This window comes from Misgurnus anguillicaudatus, chromosome 11 (assembly GCF_027580225.2).
Source record: "Misgurnus anguillicaudatus chromosome 11, ASM2758022v2, whole genome shotgun sequence".
NCBI lineage: Eukaryota > Metazoa > Chordata > Actinopteri > Cypriniformes > Cobitidae > Misgurnus > Misgurnus anguillicaudatus.
In genome coordinates this window covers 37,297,102-37,320,869 of record NC_073347.2, presented here as the reverse complement: position 1 = coordinate 37,320,869, position 23,768 = coordinate 37,297,102, and the positions used below count along the sequence as shown (strand labels likewise).

Genomic DNA, 23,768 nt, shown 5'->3' with positions numbered 1-23,768 from the left:
TTATAATGAATTGAATGGTAGCGAAATGAGACATTTAAGAAATAGTGACTTTTCAGTCTGCATGTGATCTCTGTTTATTTACAGCTGTAGTCTAGTCTTTATTCCTGGACATCTGATGTCCTGCAGAGTTTTGCTCCAACAACCCCAATCAAACACTTCTTATCGAGCTGTTCAGGGCTAGCAGGTGTGTTAAAGCAGTGCTGGAACTGAAGGATGCACGAGGATAAACCTCCAGGATTGAGATCCCTGATTTACAGGAATACAGCGACATCTACTGATTGTATTGTGTGTTGCACGTTAAAAACAAGGTTCATTCATATTACGAATAAGTTGCTCCTTATTAGTAATGAAAATATATTTTTTGAAATTAGCATTAAGTTTTAAAATATTCGTTTTGTTTCTTTTAATTATTGTGTTATAAAAGGACCTAAAACCTGACCGCAGTGAAATATGGACCTATGTGATATGACCTATGAAATATGGTAAACGTGTCTGCAGTGAATAAATATAAAGCATTTTATGATCGTTTCTCTTTTTGTATTTATAGATTTTCGATTGATTTATGGTTTTGCTCGATGTCAGACTTCGTCAGTGCTTACTGAGAAAAAGTTTATCCAATCAGATTTTGTGTCATTACTGACAAGCTCCACTTATAGGACCTTCACAACCTCCACTAGAACCCACAAAAGAAACAGATTGACAGAGGCCCCGCCCCCACCTGGTGACAGAAACACCTTTTTCCCCCAGGTCGTTTCAGTTACTGCGCATGCGCATAGGTTGGCGAGCCCCCCCTCCCCTCCAGGCTGCATACGTCATCAAGCCTGGTAAACTGAACATTACACAAGTCAAAACATATTACAACAATTTATATTTAACCAAGAATAAAAGTCCACTTTATAATAGTTAATATTTTGAAATAATAAAGTCTTTATGACGTGTGCAGCATACACAGAAACGACCATCACGAACCAGTTGTTCAAAAAGTTTAAAATGATCCAGAAATCCCATGTTTTGCTATCTAGGATCAGGTAAACCATCTCACTTTTGTCCTGGTTTATCAAAGCAAAATTGGATGGGATCACCCTGATACACACCTTTTCAGATGAGCTAATCTAGATTTCTAGTGTTGTAAATGGGATCACATGTCAATGTTGACTATTAGTTATGTAAAAACAGAAGGTAGTTTGGTCAGTATGGGGTCAAGTATTTTTACTTGAAGATATAATAAAAGAACACAACTTTCCCTTACTTTTTATTTCAATTCAACATTCAGTCTGTTCTTCTGGCCCTCAAAATAAATAAAAAATAAATGATGCACAAACACATTTGAACATACATTTTAAGTCATATAGAGGTGCTTTATGATGCACAGACTGTTTTTCTTTCTTAATTGACTGTAAGGTTTAAATGAAAGCCCAATGCTATACTTGGAATACTTATAAGGATTCATTATGAGGTGGTTTCCCAGACAGGGATACAAATAAATGTAAGATCTGTTCAAACTGAAAACAACTTTCATGACATGTCTTAAAATACATCAGTGCTCTTTGTTTTACCTCAAAATGCACACAAGTCATGTTTTTAGTAAGGCATGTTTGTTCAAACTAGTTATATTAATTAACCTAAGGCTTAGTCCTGACTTAAGATAATTCTTGACTGTGAAACCACCACCATAAGGATTGAACTAATCAAGAGCAAAATAAAAAATAGATTTATAAATATTACATGATTTATATTGTAGACTAACTGTAGGTTTATAAGTTTAAGTAAAAGTTTTTAGAAGTTTTATTACATTTTTGTTCCTGGAATCCACCCTTCTGCTAGGATAAGAAAAACACTGCTTTTTGGATCAAACAAGTCCCAATCTAAAAAGTTTTGAACGACACACAGTGACGATTTGAGATAAAAACCTAGATGGATTTTGTGATCCAATCCCTTTTGTTTTGAACAGCCCATTTTAACATGTTGATCTAATCCGATATCCAAAATCCAAATGGGTTACTCTTAAACAACTGTTCCAGTCTTTATCTTCTTCATCATTAACAGTGCATTACTGCCATCATCAGGTAGCTAAGATCAGAAACATTTTCCTTCTTCCATAGTAGGAAAAAAATATGATGGAATTTAATGGGTACCGTCAACTGTGTGATCATTTATCAAAATATTTTTTTATATTTCTTATTAAATATAATTTATCACAATACATTCAAAATTTGTCTTACTTTGAAAGTCAATGGTCACTATCTGCTGTGTGTTTACCATCATTCCTCAAAATATCTTCGTTTGTTTTCATCAGAAAAAAAAGAAATTCATACAGGATTAGAACAACACGAGGAGGAGTAAATGATGACAGAATTTTCATTTTAAGTGAACTATCACTTAGTCAAACTACACTTCATTTACACAGTACTGCCCTCGTGTGGCGATGATTAGTCATTACAACATTACATTACATGACTACACTACTCCTTAAACATTTCAAATTATTAATCAATTCATCAAGCAAAATGATTAATTTGTGAGGCACGTGGGCTGGCTGTTAGTGTTTTTGACACGCACGCACATTCAATAGATGTAATGACCTTTAAAGGTCACTAAACTATAAATTCTATTATCTAAGTGCTTCCCAATCCTGGTCCTCAACGACCCCCTTCTAAAAAGGTTTAGATGTTATCTTATTTAAAACACCTGATTTAACTCATCAGCCTCCTTCCAAAATGATAAACATGATGTCTCCATAACTAGCTGATGAGTTAAATCAGGTGTGTTAAATAACTTTTTGGGTGGGGGTCCTCGAGGATCAGGATTGGGAAACACTGCTCTAACTAACTAACCAGCCAACTAACCAGCCAACTAACCAACCAACTAGCTAACTAGCTAACTAGCTAACTAACTAACTAACTAACTAACTAACTAACTAACTAACTACTCTTTAAATTACTGGTACCTAGGATTACCTGCAGGTACCAGCTGTGACAGAGAAGTTGTTTATCCAGCAGATGACGCCATACACCAGGTTACTGTAGCTGTGCCAGAGCCGCTTAACAAATGCATTAAGATGGTCTTTTCTTATCATGAAACTAGATTATTATAGAAGCTAATTCTGCTAACTTGCTCCTGAATTTTATTTGGAAAACATATTTACTGCCAAACAGAGATCATGCAATACAATGCTCTATGAGACTACCCTCAGGAAAATTAAAAATGCTTTCACTACAGTTAAAACAAACCAAAAAACATGGTTACTTGAGTAAAACTATGGTTATCACAAAATAATGTTCTCAAAAACCATAGTAAAACCATGGTTACTGTAGTAAAACCGGTTTTGCTAATAGTAATCAACACCCCCCCCCCCCCAAAAAAAAAAAAAAAACCAAACAAAAACAAAACATGGTTACTACACTTTAAAGGCTATGAAGTTTTTGAAGGAGTTTAACGACATCAGTATTTAATTGTGTTACATGTATTGTTGATAGTTATACAGAAAATTGTTAATCTGTGTGTTTTACTTTCACACCGTGTGTAACTCATGCAGATGCGTATATCAGTATTCATTCTGTGAGTGTTTCTGTGTCAATGTAAATAAGCAATATGCTAAAATAAGAGCTGCTCTCACCTGCTGGATCTCATTACAGAGCAGAACTGCAAAATGTTTTCAGTGTTTAAATCAGTGCCACAAATTTATCTTCAATGTTTCTGCTGTCTAAACCCAGATCTACTCTCGTCTGTAATGTCAGACGTGGCCAAATTATCTCTGATGTCAGTTAGTCGAGAGCAGGATGGCAATTAACCCAAAGTAATAATACAGATCAGATGTAAAAAGAAAATAATCACTGTGTGTTAAACGTGCTGTAACTCTCTTTACATGTTTGAAATGTTTAGTGTACTAACCGTGAGGGAGAAAGTTTTGTGTTCTGTTTGACTGAACCTCAGGAGATTTATATTTAGCTGTAAAAACATTGTTTTATCTTTTATTTTTTGATGTCTGGCTCAATTTAACAATTTGCTGTCGTCAACCTCTTACATAAAGTCTGGAGAGTTAGTCCACAAGGAAATCTCCAAATATCAGGCACCGGAAATTTCCCCCTGATACCCCTGAAGAAGGTTGTTATTGAGGTTTCTGTGGGGTTATTGGTTTCTGTTTAGGCACATCTTATCCCAGGTTAAGAATAAACAGACATCTTCAGATAAATCCTTCAAATGATTGTAGGGGTCCTGACAGAAAGGGGGGCAGACTGTCGATCCACAGTAAGAATTTATGGGCCCAAATTCACCAGAGATTCTCCTGAAGAACAGAAATTGATAGTAAGGTGCTTATAAATCAGTCACAGTTTTATTGAGTTTATTTTCATTGCAGGCTCCAGATATGATGTCAATGATCTACACTACAATAAAATAACTTACACTTTCAAAAACAATGGTAAAATATGGTCCCTAGCTGTCACTGGAGCGGTACACCTTCTTAAAAAGTACATGTTTGCACCTAAAGAGTCCATATGAGTACCTCAGCAAACAAGTCATTTTAGTATGCACTTCAAAGGTACAAATCAACAGTGTGAGTACAATCTCATTTGTGTCTTCTTTGCTTGAATATTTCAATTTGCTAGGTCTCAAAAACATACAAATGATCATTTTTTTTGGCAAGAGACACTTCTGTTAGCTGATCTGAGCATTGTTCACGCCTGGGTTAACCTTAAAGGGGACATTTCACAAGACTTTTTTAAGATGTAAAACAATTATTTGATGTCTCCAGAGTGCGTATGTGAAGTTTTAGCTCAAAATACCCCACACAGATCATTTATTATAACATGTTCAAATTGACACTGTGTAAGTGTTAGCAAAAATGTGCCTGTTTTGGGGTGTGTCCTTTAAAATGCAAATGAGTTGATCTCTGCACTAAATGGCAGTGCTGTGGTTGGATAGTGCAGATTAAGGGGGTGGTATTATTATAATAAGATCCCCTTCTGACATCACAGGGGGAGACAAAGTTCAATGAGCTATTTTTTCACATGCTTGCAGAGAATGATTTACCAAAACTAAGTTACTAGGTTGATCTTTTACACATTTTCTAGGTTGATAGAAGCACTTGAGACACAATTATAGCACTTAAACATGGAAAAGTCAGATTTTGTTTAACTTAACCTTTTACTGTCAAGATCAGCCTCAAAGGCCTGTCAGATGTTGCGCTGGAACATTTTCAGAAAAAATAAAAAATTCAATGTCATTGTTTTCTCAAAAATTGGGTTTTCATTAAATTATTATTCAATACATCTTGTCTATCATCTATAAAAATATCTAGGTAAAATGTACTTATTTAAAGCAGAAAAATATTGATTAATAGTGACAAGCTAAAAAGACTTTAGCACACCTGGTCCGCCTCATGCTTTTCCTCTTTTAACACTACAAAAAGAGTTCATCTATTAAAATAAAACACATATTAAACAATGTAGATTGAAGGTTTATCAATGCACAACTCTCACCGGTCCTGTGTAGACTATGACATGTAACCACTTTTTATAAAAATTTATTGTAAGATCGCAGAGCACATGAGAACAACAAGTCTAAACCAGTTTACTTTAACTCTTTCCCCCCATTGATGAGTTATCCCTCAATTAAAAAAGAAACATTTCCCTGCCAATGACGCCTCCATTCATGAGTTTTTATAGTAATCTGTATTATCCACCAGTATATATTTTCCTTTAAGTTTCAAAACTTTCAAGGTCCTAAAAGTTAGTTTCTTAGCCTGAGTTTTATCTCTGTCAAAACAAGGACACTGTTTATGGAAAGGAGTCAGATAGTGCACATAGTGTACTTCACTTAACATTCTTTCCCTTTCAAGTACACACCTTTGAGAATGTATGAGGTCTGGTTCTAGTGTCAGCATTATAATAGATGTAATAGATTTTCTGTTATCACGAGTTGACCCTGGTGCTGTTTCCAGTTTAGACTCTCAGATATTCACAGGTCATCGTGATAAATGATCAGTCTCAACGTGAAGAAAGCCTTCGGCTGGAGCTGTGTGGAAAAAGAAAGCATGCTTTTATTTTTGTCACTTTTGTCCTTTTACTGTTAAAATGCTGTTAATGTTGCTGTAGCTCACGGGTGGAATATGCACTGTGTTAGCAGTAGTTGTAATGTGTGGCCTGTATTGTGCTGTAATGATGCATTCACAACAGCTGCGGTAGAGGCGGCAAAAACATTATTTGAGCAAAGTTGGACACTTGAACATTTGAGTTTGCTCGCTCAAAATTCTAATCATGCGAGACATTCACGTGAAAATTTGCGTCATGGTAGGGGCTTCTGCAACTCCGCTGAGACTCCACTCGCTTCCTGTAATCACGTCACTACTATAGCAAGGTCCTGATTGGTTAACGCAGCGCAGAAATCCGCTGAAGTTCAGATTTTTCAACTTGCGCGTTTCCCGTGGAAGGATGCCTAATCGGGTCTTTGCATTGACTTAACATGTAAATCACTTGCGCTTGCCGCTTCTACTGCGTCTGGTGTGAACCTTGCATTAGTCGCTGTGGATAAAAGTGTCAGACAAATGCATTCGTCACTACGTCGTTTCAGACAATGACGTGTTTCTCCTGTGACAGCTACCGTAGCTTCTCTATGTACTTCAAAAGGGAGGGGTGGAATACACAACCTCACCACTAGATGCTGCTAAAATCTACACACTGCACCTTTAAGTGCTTATTTCCTTAAGTAGATTGATTAGTTAGTTAGCATGTGCAATTTAGTGTTGACTTGGTTTGTAATTATGATGTTAAACCCTCATTAGCCAGCAGGTTATTGACTCGCAAGCCTGCATTTCCATTGGCAGAAATTCAGAACCCATTCATTCCCATTAAATGTCTCACTGTGTACACAACGGCTCATTTGCTTGCTGATCGAGATGAACTGATTTGCGCAGATCCAGGACCTGTGAGCCAGCTGTTTGCGTTCAGCTTTGGGTTCAAGGTGGGACCACAGGTCTTCTGCGATCTCCAGAGTCATTCATTTTACTCATCGCACGAGATGCCACACAGCAAGATTATATTATTACAGCATCTTGTGCTGTGTCTCAGAATGAAGATGTCTATAGGGAAGAGAAAGAGCCACTGGACATCTTCTCTTTACTGAGGTACATCTACAGGTTACTTGAGTACCAGACATATTAAGAAACTGATGCTTGAACCCAAAACATCTCCCATGAACTGAAGAGTAGTTTCAGCAATAGTAACTCTTTTCTTTCACTATAACCAGGTGAAACATTGACATGAAGAGTTTGTTTTGGCAATGCAAGGTGGACTTTATCATACTGCAGATACGACTGCGGTCTCTTCGTACAATCTGAAAATAAATCTCCACAGTGTGTTGAAGAGAATCAGCTTAAAGCCGCTCCTGGAAGATTGTAATGTATTTCATATTTACTGTCTGCACAGTACAGATGCATGTTTTATTTATTATTTTTCCATGCATTCCAAGCATCAATCTGTAGACTGTGGAACTCAACACACACATATATATATATTCCTGTTTTCTACCATTATTGTGCTCGAGCACCATCACATCTGATCCTAACATCCATAAACACTGACGTCTGCTCAAGGTCTTTTCAGCTGTATACATGACATCACAGATTGTTTCTGTTGATTTAAATCACTATGTAAATGTGTAGATGCATCTGTGTGCTGCCGTCTCCAGCTGATCTGAAGTCAGACACACCAGAACTCATTGAAGGTCTCTGAATGTTCTTCTGCAACCACAAATCAACAAGTGATGCTACACATGTTTAAAACACAAGATGCTTTTATTAAGAACAGAAACATCAGGTACCTGCTTTAGTTGTTAGTTGAATATATTGTCGTGCTAATATATACCAGTCGGTGTGGATGTGATATTTGTAATTTTGTGTTTTTGTTTCAGTTGAATGAGGAACATACGTAGTATCTGAAGTATTACTGAGAGTAATAATGTGTCATCATATCTACTGTAGATTTCTCATCAACAAAATCAGAGGTATGTTTACACACAGTACTAGCAATTTGTTTTGGTGACAGAAGCTACAACAGCTCAAACAGAAAGACAACCAAGGGCACAGATAATAAAAAGATATCGGAAGGAATAATTTAAGACGGGCTGTTGAATTATTGTAAAATAATGCAGACCCAAGGTAATGCGGTACAACAATAAGCAGAGTTACACTATAGGTTATTTTACAATAATTAAAGTCAATATTCCTCTTATAAAACGGGCAGTTTGGGTTCTTCATTCTGATTGGTTGAAACGCGTTCTAAGCCGTGATAAAATACCCTGGTAAACCCACAGTTCAGACCACATTACATAAGTATCACTGCGCCACTTCTGCTGCGTACTGATTTATGAAAATAAACACCACAGTCTTTAATCATATTTTTAATTTGTCTACAATTGCACAATTAAAGCCGATATCCAGATAAATGTCAATAAATATTGTTGCATCATCTCGTCGATAAAGAGAAAACGTTCACTGAGGAGTTTATAACTCAAGTTCATACGTCCGCCATTATTTACTAGATGCCGATCTTACCCAACTTAAACACTGACGCATTCACTCAACACTGAAAACAGCGTGTTTTCATCAGGCTCTGAATCTGATCTCTTACAAAAGTTCTTCACAAAAATGGAATTATCTCCGCTTTTAGCTAAAAATTTAGAGAGGTGATAAGAGAAGAAATGAAGGTAGGATGAAATGTTTTTGTTTTTGTTTTGTTGGAAAGCGGATTGTCTGTTCTTTCATTTGATATTTTATGTTTATTTAAAGAAGATCATTTTTCTGCAAGGCATTAAACTAAAACTGGGTGGTAACTTAAAAAAAAAAAAAAAACGCTGATGTGGAAAGAGTTCAGCATGCTTCCAATTATTTGACCATCACTTCAACAGTTGCACAATATAAATGTTAATGTATAAATTAGATGAATGTTGATTTATAAAAATAAACACCACAGTCTTAATAAAAAAATATTAGATTTTCATTGTGTCTTTGCTGCATCTGTGTTGGTTGGGAACTGCGCTCTGTTTCAGACACACTTGATTCTGTGGAACTACTTTGTTTGGCGGAAGAGTAATATTTATACTAATATAATTACAACTTATTTGTGTTTTATTTTATAAAATCCCGCTAACGTTATGCATATGAAGTAACCGTTTTATAAACGCAATAAACCCCTCGAAGCAGTGGGGTCACAGTGCATTTTATAAAAATAAAATAATGAACATTTCTCAACCAATCAGAATGAAACATTCAACAGCCCTGCGGTATAAAATAAAAACAAGCAAATAAGAAGTAAACACTTTAAATTAATACACAAAAGATACAACAGACAATATGTATACTGTATGTTCAGGCATGTTATATAAATGGAGGGATGTAAATGTAGGAGACACAGAGTGCTCGGGTTTATATAAATGTTGTGTATTGCACTTGATTTTGCCAGTAGGTCAGTAATGAAGTGAATGGCCTGTGAAACGACATTTCTATGCCTGGCTGTTCTGCCTTTATGAAAATTAACCATGGTTTTATTGTGGTAAAAGTGAAGTAACATGTTTTTTTGGTGTATTGATATTGATTTAGTACACTAACTATAGTTTTTGAAAACCATGGTTATTTTGTGGTTACCATGGCTTTACTATGGTAATCATGTTTTTTTAACTGTAGTAAAACCATGGTTAATTTTCGTAAGTGTGGTGTTTTGCGCTCTGTAACGACGGCCAGACAAGATCGTTTTGAAACATTAAGTCTTTCTAGTTGATTATTTAGGGACATAAAGCCTGAATAAGCAATACTGTAACTTATATGTCAATGTTAATCCAGTATTGTTCTGTGGGTATCTCATTTCAACTTGATCTTTTATCACAAACTCTACATAAAGAAATGCTGCAGGCACTGTATGTTTTAATAACTATAAAGTAAAGTGTGTCTTCATAGCTTGACCATAAAAGATCCTTGTTAGAACAAACCGGAGAACTGCTTTATTTCATGAGCTTTACTGTATTTTATCACTGCAGTTATTACTGCTAGAAATGAGTTTAAAAGGGAATGATGTCATCATGTTGTGTTTGTTTGTGTTGTTTTGTATTACAGCATGTGTGTGCATGCTTCTGCTGTGTTTGTATAGTCATGTGATTCTTCTTTAGGTGTATAACTTTTGTATGCCGTGTGATGTACTGTATGTATTAAATAATCCTAGCACACGTACTTCACACTGTATGTTTCTATGATCCCTCCATGTTTAATGGAGATTCTATCTTTAAATTTTAACGTATTGTTCCTGGAAAAATAATACATACAGTACAAAATGTGTGGAATGAATTATGATCCCATTTACTGGCCAAGACAATCAATATGTTTTTCCCATGACCTTGTGTATATTCACATATATAGTGTGCACTGCTTACGTAATTTTAAGTATTAAGTATTTTCACTACTTTTTCATTCCTTATTGTAAACCTACACTGTAAAGTTAGCTGTAATTATGCAGCTGGTTGCCAGTAACTTACTGTAGAAGATAAAGACTGAAAAATGTTTCATATTAACTTTGAACAAACTGTTGCAACCAGTAATAATGTATTTTTTACAGATTTTTTTTTACGGTGAATTTAGTTACATTCGTGACATTAAAATAAAAAGAGATGTTAATTGTAGCAGGTCACAAACACGTGTAAATATGACTTGTGAGTTAATGGAAGTTTCTGGACTTCTGAATAAGAATGCTGAACTTCTCTTTATAAAGTCTGTGACATCAAACTTCACAAGTTCTTGTCCTTTGAAATGGAAATGTGTTTTTGCCGTTGTGCAAACAGTCACGCGTGTTTTATCTTCAGTAAGGACTTTCTGCACGTGTCACTTTGTCCAGTTTCATCCGTCACATTTTGAAAGACCCTTGATGACATGAACTTTTGCTTTTTCACGACCATCTATCCTCTGTTTCATGAGCTGATTGACGTGGTGCGGGCGATATAGATATATCTATACACTAACTAATGAAATATTCAGTAGATTGCACACAGTCAGAATACTGAACCCAGCGTGTCCTGTCAAGCTCTTACTAGTGAATGATTTATGAAGAAAGCAAATCCTGAAGATATCTAACAAAGTACACTTGTATTGTTCTGAAGCTGCTATATATATATCATCTGACTTTATGAAGAATGACTTCAGCTGCTTATCTCAGAATATTTGGAGGATATTGTTTTATTAAATATACTGTAGGTATGTTGTAATATATTTCTTCACAAAAGTTCCTTTCAGAAACTGAAGATTAGTACAGTAAGTGTCAAGAATGGATTTGATGAATGTTTTATTCAAACTGTATGTATGTCTTTTATGTTTGGTTGTACAGAATTTCTCTACTGCTAAATGTTCCTCAAACCAGTCACTCATGAAATGAAAAATGAATGAAATTGACAAGCATGCGCATACACATACTCATAATGTGACCCCTGCATTTAACCCATCCCAGCGAGTAATAAAGTCAGGAGCAGTAGGCAGCTATAAATGCAGCGCCCGGGGAGCAATTACGATTAAGGTGCATTGCTCAAGGGCACCACAGACTAACCTGACGGCTGTGAGACTTGAACCTGAAACTTTAGGGTTATAAGCGTGACTCTTTAACCACTACAAAAACTATCTAAAGTGACTGCATAAAAATGTCACCACTAAGACCTTTAACCTTTAATAGCGGTCTTTAATTAGTATTTAAGAATGACTGTAGTTTCATGTTTGTAAAATAACATTGAGTTTTCCCATTCCCTGTAAATTCCCTTCTGATTTTGAATTTCTTTGCAGGTGTTTGTCTGAGACATCAATGCCGTCATACCTCAATCAAACAAATCAGTGTCCCCTTCATTCAGATCAATGTTTGGAGAGAATGATAGAGGTTTTAAGGCTTCACTGATACTGTAGTTCATATCATCATACAGCAGCTTCTTTATTCTGGCAATTTGTACGTATTTTATGAGGTGCCTTATTCGTTTTCATTTGGACGACCACATTCCTACATGTTTGCCACTCTGATGTTGGAGTTAATGGTGAGTTTTCGTTATTGTTTTTGTTTATGATAATTGTACGTTTTTGTACGATTCACTTCGTACGAATTTATACAAATTAGCCAACTTGTAAAATACGCACCCTGCTGAAAAAAAACAGCATACCAGCAAGACCAGCATATGTTGTGTTTTGGTGCTGGTTTGCTAGTGAACACCAGCTAAACCAGCATCAGCACCAGCATTAGCACCTGCTAAACCAGCATCAAACCAGCATAGACCAGCATAATTCCCATGCTGGTACATGCTGGTTTGATGCTGTTTTTTTCAGCAGGGCACAACCACATATGGGTCTCCATCTTATATTTTACGTCCTTGAAAGCAATTAGATGGTTTTTCATTTTGGTGATACAGTGAGGTAGAGGAATACTGTCAGAGAAACTTGTCTGTTTTTTCCCCACACAAAGCTGCTAGATGACCTGCCTGGAGATTAACACACAACTTTATACAATATTAATAACGTGGTTTTTATATGTGATGTTTGGAGCTGCATGATGATCATCATCATATTTTGTGTTTAACATCGGAGTAATAATATTTATGTTTTGGTTTTGGGGTGGGTTATTATTTTCTTCCTGATCTTTTGTAAAACGATCTTAAATAATTATTAATAAATCATCCAATAGTAAACATTAAGGCTCATTCAACAATTATCTTCAATATTTTGTATTTATTTTATATTGCATATTATACAAAAAATAATTAAAACTAAAAACATAAACCCCACGTGTTTGTTTTCTACAGCTTGTATATGTGGAGTTTAAATAACTCAATTTGTTCTTCTGTCTTGGATATAAGCACAGAAAGTATGAGTGCAGATTTAAGTCCTCTGGTCTCGTGTTTCTGTAAGGATATAAACCATTTGTCGCACATCTCCAGATTTCACACAAAGCAAAATGAATGAGATCTCCGCTGTCCCATGATGTGCAGTTGAGTTTTACCAGCTGCTCAACACAAACCCGACGAGAAGTGAGCAGAGGTTAATATCAGCCGTCTGTTTGACGCGTGGCTGCTGGAGCGCGTGATGATGATGATGATGATGATGAAGAAGGTTCGGTTACGCGAGGTTTGACATGTGATGATGATGAGCTGATTTAAAGCCCGTCCGGACCCTGAAGATGTGATTCAGAAGACTTCTTTATCTCGGTAGATATTCTCTCGTGATGTTGTGTATGGATGAAGAAACGTGCTTCAGGTTGATGATTTCTTGAAGAGATGGAGTCGTTTGTAAACGGTGTCATTTACAGTGAAGACCCATTCTACGGACCCCTGACATCTGTCGAGCCCAGGAACTATAAAGTCCTGTCGGCTTTAATGTTCATCGTGACCAGTTTATCTCTCTCGGAGAACCTGACGGTGATGCTGGTCACTTTTAAATTCAAGCAACTCCGACAGCCTTTAAATTATGTCATTGTTAATTTGTCTCTGGCTGATTTTCTCGTGTCTTTAACTGGAGGAGTAATAAGTTGTGTAACTAATTTCCACGGCTATTTCTTCTTGGGTAGATGGGCTTGTGTTCTGGAAGGATTTGCCGTCACATTCTTTGGTAAGTAATGCAAAGAATAAACTTTCTTTAAAACAAAGTTTAGATGGTATGTATTGAGTTGATATTGATGGTAATCTTATAAATAGGTCTGATTCTTAAAAATGGCATCACTTGACTTTACAACATTAACATTAGTAAACGCTTGAGTTAACATGACTATGAGCAAAAAATACAATTACACATGGTCATAGAACATGACGCGGAGAAAATAATGACAACATTTGCATTTTTGGGTCCTGCTGGAATTTAATGTTTTCTAAAAGAACCTTAATAACTTTTCCTCCGGCGTTTGGTGTCTTCAGAATGGTCATATAGTGAAAACTTTGCTCAGTATCAAATAAACCCATCATGACATTATCATCACTATCACCAGGGTCAAGTTATACTACATGTGTTTTCTGTGGTAATATTGTGAAGCTATCAGAAGATCAGTGGACTGTACTGTAGGTTATGTATCACAGATATCACACAGAGTAAAACCATAACATCCTCACAAACATCATCTCAGATGAATTTCACTATGGCATTATAGACACATCATTAACAAAACATCATAAATCAGAAAAAAATTTAATATTTTAGTTCATTGCAACAAAAAAATCCCCAAAATTAAGATTAATTAAAATTCGAATCATGTTGTGCCAAACTTAAATCATTTGAGTATTTCTGTGGAACACAATAATGTGATTGTTAGTGAATGAAAGCCTCCATCACAGTTCACTTCCATTGTGTAAGAGGGAAAAGTCCATGTAAAGTCATTTCAGTGATTTTTTTCAAAACACATTATAAATGTTAGAAAAGTTTTTTTTCTTTCCAATTATATATATATCTTTAAAAAATTCAAATTTTTTTGTATTTAAATTTGTTCATTTTTAAATATTTTTTTCCCTTAAAAATATTTTGTTCTTTTTCAAAAAAAAATTCTCTTTCATTTTTTCCCTTTTAAATTATATTTTTTTCTTAAAAAAGTTTTTTTTCATTTTTAAATTTCTCTTCTTCTAAATTTCTCTTTCATTTTTCCCTTGAAAATTATAATTAAATTATAATTAAATTTTTTTTAAAGTTTTTTTCTCTGTTCAATTTTTTTCTCTTTCAATATTTGTTCTCTTTTAAATTAAGTTTTTCTTAAATTTTTTTTTTCTTTTTCATTTTTTTCTCTTTCATACCAAGGCCACAAAGAAAAATTCTAACCCTAACCCTAGCTAACAATTACCATGCAATACCACAATATACTACAAGAATGAAATATAACCTGTAACCCAGTGAAGTGTTTGGTTAAAATCACTACAGCAGTTATAAATGACAACAAATGCCATATCAAGCATATATTTATCATCCATTAAATGATGTTTTATTAACAAAGTTCGGGAGGAACACGTTCAAATAATCAACCTAATCACCTCAACTATGACCAGCTGTTGACAATCAGCAATCAGCTATCCACCTGATCGGCATCAACAGAAACCTATATAGACTGGAAACCAACTCACCCTCATTCCTCGATAGTTTCAGCATCCCTCCACCTCCCCTTCTCCGCACGATTGCATAGTCTACTTACTAACCAGAACAGGGGGGATTGTTCTGGGTTCGGGCCTAAGGCTGAGCCCACAACCCTCTCCCCGCCAGGAAGCGCTCCGGGCTCAGTCCATTAACGAGCTCGGAGCCCTCTCCTCGGACAGCATGCCAAATACGCATATTAATAACTCTGTTCTGAATTATTTGTAAGTGTGAACTCGTGAAAGAAGCAGTGAATCAAAGAATTCATTTTTGTTATATAAGAGGTTATTGTACTTGCAGTTTTTACCAATTGCTTACACACGCTTTCAAAACTAAGTCTCTTTTTTTCAAAACTCTACACACAATTCTCAAAACTGCACACACAAAATGCTAACTAGCACATATCTCCTTCAAAATGCAACATTGCATTCAAAATACCAGAAACACATGTCAGAATGAAACATTTGCATCAAATGGCAAACACTTCTTTCATAATAATAGATTTTTGGATATACCATCTAAACACTGCTGTTCAAAATCTAAAGCTCTTTGGTCTTTCATGTGCTTATATCTACATTTCAATACAATGTTCTACAGTGAAAGTAATCTGCTGAGAGGGGTAACAAGTACACCGGAAACGTCAATGCAATGTAGAAACAGAACATATGTATTAGTCCAAACATTACTGTAGTATACATTAGCATACAACAAAACTATAAACATTTAAACCAAAAATATATTCTTTACAGTAGAATACAATAAATTGTGTGTGGGGTCCCGGTCCAGGATCTGGGAAGGGAGGTGGGGTGCCAAAACAGGTATTCTGACCTTTGATCTATTTATAGGCCTATCTATACTACTGTAAAGTAAAGCAGTGATTGGTTAGTGATCAGTTAACCAATTTAGTGATTAGGAAAGACTTACCAGCCACGATTTAGATTCTGATGCCCGCTTACTATAGAGACAGAGCGCAACGTGTCATAACCTGAAAACCACACCCACCGGGAGGGAAAACAATCCATCCATCTCCATTGACTTTGTATTGTGAGGGGCTGCCTCCTTGTCATTTCTGGCTTATAACAGAAATCAGAATAATGCCTAAAAGCTTAAATACTATTTTATCAAATATTTTGGGAATTAAAACATAATACATATATGGTAAATATTTTAAATATATGTATATATGTACTTAGTAGATTAAACGGGAAGGTCGGCTGACATTGGCTGGGCATCATGTTGCAGGAAGGTCTCTTTAGTGTTGTGATGATGACCTTCATGGCAGCAGGAACTGGGTCTGTTTGTCTCATTGTCCTCGGAATTGAGGACGAGGCAGAGAAACAAAATCCTATTAGCGTAGGGGCCGTTTGCATGTAATGTAAGTGTCTTATAGTATAGTGGTTGAAACTGTGGCTCTGTGATGCTCTATAGTTGAAAGTTGGAGTCTGACTGCAGCAGTTGCAGTGACATTCTCAGACACATGTGCGAAAGCTAAGAGAGAGTGGGCGTGGTTTCAGCCAGACAGTGGACACGCCTCCAACGCTTGAGAACAGAGAATTTTGATAACTTATTTTATATTATTTTTAATCATTCACATTCAAATACCACATTTCACAAACTGAGAACACATTTAATGTCTGTTTCTTGTGTTACGCAGAATTTCTACGATTGTTTTATAGAAGATGCTGACATTGAAACTTGTTTTGACAGCGGTGTGATAAGTTGTTGTGTGTCTGTCAGAAATGTGTAATGTGTAATTTGAATATTTATTTTGTTACATTTAAAGGCGGAGTCCATGATGTTTGAAAGCCAATGTTGATATTTGAAATCACTTAAACAAACACGCCCCTACCCCAATAGAATCTGGACCTTTTTTTGATAGACCCGCCCCACACATACGCAACCCGGCATTTGATTTGATTTGATTGGCTATAAGTGTGTTTTGGTAGTCGGCCCGTCTTCTTTTTCAACGCGTTTTTCAAACATCGTGGACTCCGCCTTTAATGTGATTTATATAAAAAAATATCTCTCATCTATATAGTTTTTCTGGTTTTTCACTTTTAGGCATCGTGGCAATGTGGTCTCTAGCCGTGCTGGCGTTTGAACGTTATTTTGTGATCTGTCGGCCCCTCGGGAACATTCGTCTGAGAGGTAAACACGCAACACTGGGTCTGCTGTTCGTCTGGACCTTCTCTTTTATTTGGACCATTCCACCTGTGCTGGGCTGGAGCAGTTACACTGTCAGCCGGATCGGTACCACATGTGAACCTAACTGGTGAGAAACCAGAGCGCAGTCAATGATGAGAAGCTAACATCAACTCAAACAAACCTTACCTCACATAATCTTAGATACTAAAACAACACATTTCCACATAAACATACACACAGACAGATTATTAGCAGATTATTACAAAACAAAAATCATTTCATAAACTGTGCTGTTCTTCAACTAGATGGATATCCTACTGCATCAGCTCAGCATTATCACAGTAAATATGCAAATCAATGGAGAGTTTCAGACACAATAGTGTAGAGATTCAGATTGGAGTTCTGCACATTCAGTCATTTTCTCACTCAATTTCAAGAGATGTTTTGAAAAGGGAAATTTCCATCAGTGCTTTAAATTAATGTGAGATCTCACAGTCACACAGACCAACAACAAACAAATACCCAACAGCAGGAGATTACTAACAGGTCACCAGATGATCTCTCCAATGCATATATTGATGTAGGTCAATAGAAATGACCTTGGTGTGTGGAGGGATTTGTATATTAATGCTTTCATTAGCACCTGACCCTCATTCTGTTCACTTCAGACATCCCGCTGACATTTTAGACATCAGATCCAAAGTCTGTATAATTACCAACTTTCATTTGCTTAGGTTTAAAGCCCAGATGGAAATTCCTGTTTTCAAAACATAATTGAAAATATAAGAATTTATTATTCCCCAATTTCCATCCTGTACCATTTGCATTCCTGTGCTCATTGTCTATTGGCAGAGTCGTTCATCCAGTGGAGTTAAAGGTGATCTTTGATTGGTCAGTTTGAATGTATCATGTTAGGTTTTGTCACATGGTCAAGGGATAGAGGATAAAGGTCAAGGTTTTCATGAGCTCTGGCCCTTTTTCCTTTTGCTTTTCTTCTTTACCTGAGTTCTTCAAAGCAGCTTTAAATGAATAAAAGCAGAGGAAAACACAGAAAAATCAACAGACAAAGTAGCAAAATATAGCAGCTATGAATAAACTTTACAAGTGAGCGTATTAATAATGTAACATATATGAGAGGGTGCTAAGTTAAGCCAATGTCGGCAGACATTAGAGGGAAAAAAGTCCTAGGAGGAAAATAACCCTTGGGAGATATATATATACTGTATGTTCGGGTCCAGACAGGCTATCTATTGCGGCATTAGTATATTACTCAGAGTTATGTGAATGCTTTGTTTCGTACAGGCTAACTATTACGAGATATACATTTACTAGACAATTTATGTGAATGCTTTGTTAAAGAGAAAAGTCTTAAGTTAAGTGATCGACTGTGCATTTCATGCATTTATAGTGTAACCATTTCAATTGTAAGTTTAAGTCAGTACTGTTATTAAACCTGTTCATTTACAAATTTGTTGTTTAGTTTTGATTTAATGTTAATACTTAAACGCTACATATTGCAATACAATATATTCATACTCTAGCAACGCTCTCTGATATAATGTGTCTGCAGTTTTGTTCTTCTTCTGAAACCTGGGATCCCTTACAATGCTGAGCTTACGCAGTGGGATGTCCATCTAGTTGGATTTTTGTTTTGTAATTTAGAAAAGAGGGCTTTAGTTCAGCTAATAATAATCTGTCTGTGCGTATGTTTATGTGGAAATGTGTTTTGTAAAGGTATAGACACTGGCAGGGAAAAAGTTAAAATAAAAACACATATTATATGAAATATACATTGTAAACTTGATTTTATGTATTATGATTTGATCATTAGATGGTATCTCTGTATGAGAGGTTGTTGGAGGGGAGGGGCTTAAAACAAGAGGGTTTGGTGACATTAGAAAAATAAAGTTGTTTTATTTTCACTATGTATTTTTTTTCATATAATGCTGGACACGTGTGATCTCTAATGTGATTTTTTATTTTAACTCTTTCCCAACCAGTGTTTAAAAAAAGGTTGCCAGCACCAGCCTTTTTTATGATGTTCACATAAGTTTAATGTGTTTCAGACAGAGATTTTTACAGCGTTTTCACAAGCAGGTGGAGCCATATTTAGGAGTTTCAAGCACTCATTTTTAAGTAATTGGTACAATTGATTCGAATCTTTGAAAAGTTTTGTTTCTCCCATCACTAATGTGCATCATTTACAAATACAACACTGAGTTCACCGCGTGGCAGTTTAGAGGTAACTTCCGCTTACTCACCGAGTTTACCGGTATTTTGTGTGAATAATATCTTACTGGTAAAAAGATGGAATGTGTGAACAGCAGATTTTTGTATTTACTGGTAAAGTCATTCTGGTAAAAGAGGCTAATAGGGAAGCGTTTTCTCTTACCTTGAAATAACTCGTCAATGGCTGGGGAAAATTTTAAAAAGCTTGAAAAGAGTTGAGTTGTAAATCTCTCTAAATGTCTGAAAATCATTTTTAATCATCATTATTATAAAAGAGAAAGGGACACATTTGTTTTGTTCTGTTTGGAAATTTCAGACGGTTTCTAAGATTCAGGCTTTAGCAGATGTTTTGACTATCTGACTGAACTTTGTACTTTTGTTAATCTCTGATGTGATCATATAATGTTATATATGTTATATAAATATGATAATAGTTTTACATTGACATCCATTTCAACCCTTCCATCATTTTAGATCACAAGTCCCTGATGCCAGGTTTTCCAAGTTTGCCGTAAACACAACGGAGGAGAATTTTAAACTCTTTCAGTCATAATAGATCATAAGTGAAAGTGCTGCTGAAATGTTTTACCTGCATCAGATGAAGATCACATACTGTTCAGTGTAATGATCATTAAAACACATTTATTCATTTACAGCTACACTGTAAAAAAATTCTGTAGAAATTGCAGCTGGGTTGCCGGTAATTTACCGTAGATTTACATTTATGTTATTTATGGCAAGAGTTTGTTCACAGTTAAATGAACATTAAACATTTACAAGTCTTTGTCTTTACAGAGTAAAACTAAAAAAGCATCAAGCAAAACATTCTGGGAAACAAAATCTGAAGCAAAAAACAGAAAAAGGTTGATGATGATTTCTGATTCCCAGAATGCTTTGCATGAGGCTGTTGTTGTATGGTTTTGTTCTGTAGAGATAAAGACTTGTTAATATTTAATATTTATTCAACTTTTAACAAACTCTTGCCAGTAAATAACATAAATGTAAATCTACTGTAAATTACCGGCAACCCAGCTGCAATAACATTGAAATTTCTACTGAATTTTTTTACAGTGTATCAATCATTATCGCTCTCTGTACTCACTCTCAGTCTTTATCTCTCTGCAGGTATTCAGGACGGTTTCATGATCAGACCTTCATCATCACGTTCTTCATCACTTGTTTCATTCTTCCTCTGGGTGTGATCATCGTCTGTTACTGTAAGCTGTTGAAGAAGTTGAGAAAGGTCAATCACTAGAACATCACCACAGGAGTTCATCACTTTATTCATTTGAGAAAATTCAAACGGTAGAAGGTTTGAACGGCAATAATGGTTAAACGTGTGACCAGAACATATGACAAGATTATATTGCTAGACGTTATGGTTTCAATGTGTGTTGAGAACTTTCATACACACCTTTGCAGGTGTCCAACACCCACGGCAGGCTGGGTAATGCCAGAAAACCTGAGCGTCAGGTGACCCGCATGGTGGTTGTAATGATCGTGGCCTTTATGGTGGCCTGGACACCTTACGCTGCGTTCTCCGTTGTGGTCACCGCCCACCCGAGCATCCATCTGGACCCTCGACTGGCAGCCGTTCCGGCGTTCTTCTCCAAAACAGCAGCGGTTTACAACCCCATCATCTATGTCTTTATGAACAAACAGGTAACATATATCAGTAGATTCAGTGACATTGTTTTGTCTCACACCAGGTATGTTTGTAAAAAACACTTAAATGTCCAAATACAACCCTGAATTAAATTTCAAACCTTCAGTGTCAAATATAGTTTAAGTTGACAGAAATATCAGCCAACTAGAAGTTATGTAAGTGAGAGTTTCTTTTCCACAGGACCTAAACTAAAACTGCCATTCTGTAATGTTATCGGTTGATTGGATTTGACATATTTGACATAAATGCCAGAAATTAAATGAATAAATGAATAGTTGAGGTTGTGGATCAAACCCACCTCAGTCAAACAGCAAGTAACTATGATGAATTATTGAGCAGTTGTCGAGGTTATTTGATGTAAACACAGTTTGTCAGACAACTGTCAGTGAGAGAAATACTCTTGACATCTAGATTCAGTCCATTCTTATCCTGGAAACATTCAGACATCTCTACAAGAACCACTGCATGATATTTACCAGGATTTAGATCAAGTTTAGCTCAAGAAATTCAGCTGACAACAGTTTTTATTCAATTCAAAAAGTTTAAATGAATGTAGATAATAAAGTACGTGTGCAAGCTAATGCTTTACTAAAATTCCGTAAGTCAGGCAAAGAATGTTGTGTGATAATTTCTGCCAGGTTAACTTGGTTGTGAAATGTATAATTTTGGCATTGCTCTATTATTTATTGTGTTAAACTCACTACACACACACATGCACAAACACACATGCCCGTAATCTTTTACTTCACTTGTTATCTATGATTAGGCTTGTTCGACTTCATGTGGCGCCGCAAGAACTGACAGGCAGATGATGTCAAAGTATTGCGATAGTTAGTCGAAATTAAACTTCTCCGTATGATCTGCTGTGGTGATCTCTGATCTTCTATGATTGTTTGTGATCTGCTGTGGTGATCTTCTATGATCTTCTTCTTAGTTCAGGAAGTGTCTGATTCAGCTCGTGAGCTGTAGTGGCATCAGCACCATAGATGGAAACCAGACCACAGAGCGTATTGGATTGACCAATGAAAGTCAAACAGGAGAGATGTCCACCATCGCCGCCCAGATCCCAGCAGCCAGACCCGTCCAACCCAAATCAGATGAACAGCCCAGTGAATGTAGCCTGTTTGGCCAACTTCCCATTCCTGAGAACAAAATCTGTCCGATGTGAGTGAGGACACAATCAAGATGTTTCTAACCTCCTGTATGATGAAATGGATTTTCATGTTGAGACATTCATACAGTTTATAAATCTTTATAGCAGCTGTAAGTTGGTGTATGACTGTTTAAACATTAAAGCATAGATGCGGCATTGAAGAATATATTTTAAAACATCAAGCTACAACTTCACTGGTCTCTTCTCATGAACTAAACTGGGCCCGGTTCCCCAAAACGTTCTTATCGCTAAGTAGTTCTTAACCTATTCCTTAACCTCTCTCTTAACTCTATGGCACGATTCCCAAAACGTTCGTACGCTAAGTATATCTTCTGTAAGTCACACTTTCGTAAGGTTGGTCTGGACCATTCGTAAGCTCTCTCTTAGCATTGTTTCAAGGCAAAACGCTATCGCGGCAGTCTTTAGAAATCAGCGTAACACAGTACAGGTCAATCTATGGTATGCTGACAATGATTTTATATTATGGACATTTTAAGACTTAAAAATAAAATATGTTTGCAATGGATACAGGGCTATTTATGAAGTTGACTTTATTTGGTATCAGAACTAATGATCAAAGACGGCGCCGGTGTTTGTTCCCCATCGAAGTCTGTTCCCTCTATGTTTATAGTGTTTACATTTAGAATTTATTTAGAAAGATTAAAGATTTGAATTGGTTATACTAAAAAGCAATACTATCATGTATTCTATTATAAAATTTATTAAATATTTCATATTTGACAGTTTTATATCTTTTAACATGTAGCGTGTCTTTTTCCTTTTTTCTCTCTCTACTGTTTGTTTTAAAGCTGTTATGTTTCCATACATAATAAATATATATTATACATATAATATGATTCATACTGTAAAAATAATTGACTAACAATCAAAAACAATCAAGATACATTACATAAATGCACACACATCTCAGTAGCCATTAAAACTTTCAATGTATATAAAGAATAAACGTATAATGTGATAAAAACGCGATAAAAACACTACACTAAAGGGAAACATAGGGGGAACAGACTTCCACACAACACCAGTAACCCCGTAACCATTTAGTCTATGCCGATTTTTTTTATTCGGCAACACTTAAAACCTTTTGACAATTTGCCTGACGTGGCTAAATTACAAAAATTGCCTCCCAAGACAACCCATTATGGAGCTGCTGGATCTTCTCAGACCATATTCTTAATCTGACTCTCTCTGTTTATTGTAGACAGGTTGTTTTGTATTGATGATTTTTATTGGATGATTAGCGAGGGATAATCGGTTCGTCTACCCGTATTACTGACAATTTGATAATTTAATTAATAGTCTAAATTTTACGGATAACTAAACTATGTTAAAATAAATGTTACTGGAATCATTTGAGTAATGTTCCATTTGTATAGAACGTGTTGTCTTTCTTAACGCCGTAATGCACCTTCACGTGAAGTGGAAAATCGATCTAGCAAATACTT

General features: G+C 35.9%; 1 protein-coding gene across 1 annotated transcript; it reads left to right on the top strand.

Annotated features, from left to right (window-relative positions):
• The first annotated feature begins 12,809 nt into the window (after positions 1-12,809).
• On the top strand, positions 12,810-22,516 carry valopa (vertebrate ancient long opsin a). Its single transcript, XM_055171015.2, has 5 exons — positions 12,810-13,612; positions 17,171-17,381; positions 20,609-20,726; positions 20,906-21,145; positions 22,084-22,516. The coding sequence occupies exons 1-5, from the start codon at positions 13,282-13,284 to the stop codon at positions 22,315-22,317; spliced, it is 1,134 nt and encodes a 377-aa protein (XP_055026990.2). The 5' UTR covers positions 12,810-13,281; the 3' UTR covers positions 22,318-22,516.
• Positions 22,517-23,768: the final 1,252 nt, after the last annotated feature.

What these genes read in the sequence shown, in the direction of transcription:
- valopa (XM_055171015.2), top strand. Translation starts at nt 13,282, where the DNA reads ATGGAGTCGTTTGTAAACGGTGTCATTTACAGTGAAGACCCATTCTAC. An exon ending in ACCACATGTGAACCTAACTG is followed by an intron (nt 17,382 to 20,608) that starts GTGAGAAACCAG and finishes ATCTCTCTGCAG; the next exon opens with GTATTCAGGACGGTTTCATG. An exon ending in ATGTCTTTATGAACAAACAG is followed by an intron (nt 21,146 to 22,083) that starts GTAACATATATC and finishes TCTTCTTCTTAG; the next exon opens with TTCAGGAAGTGTCTGATTCA.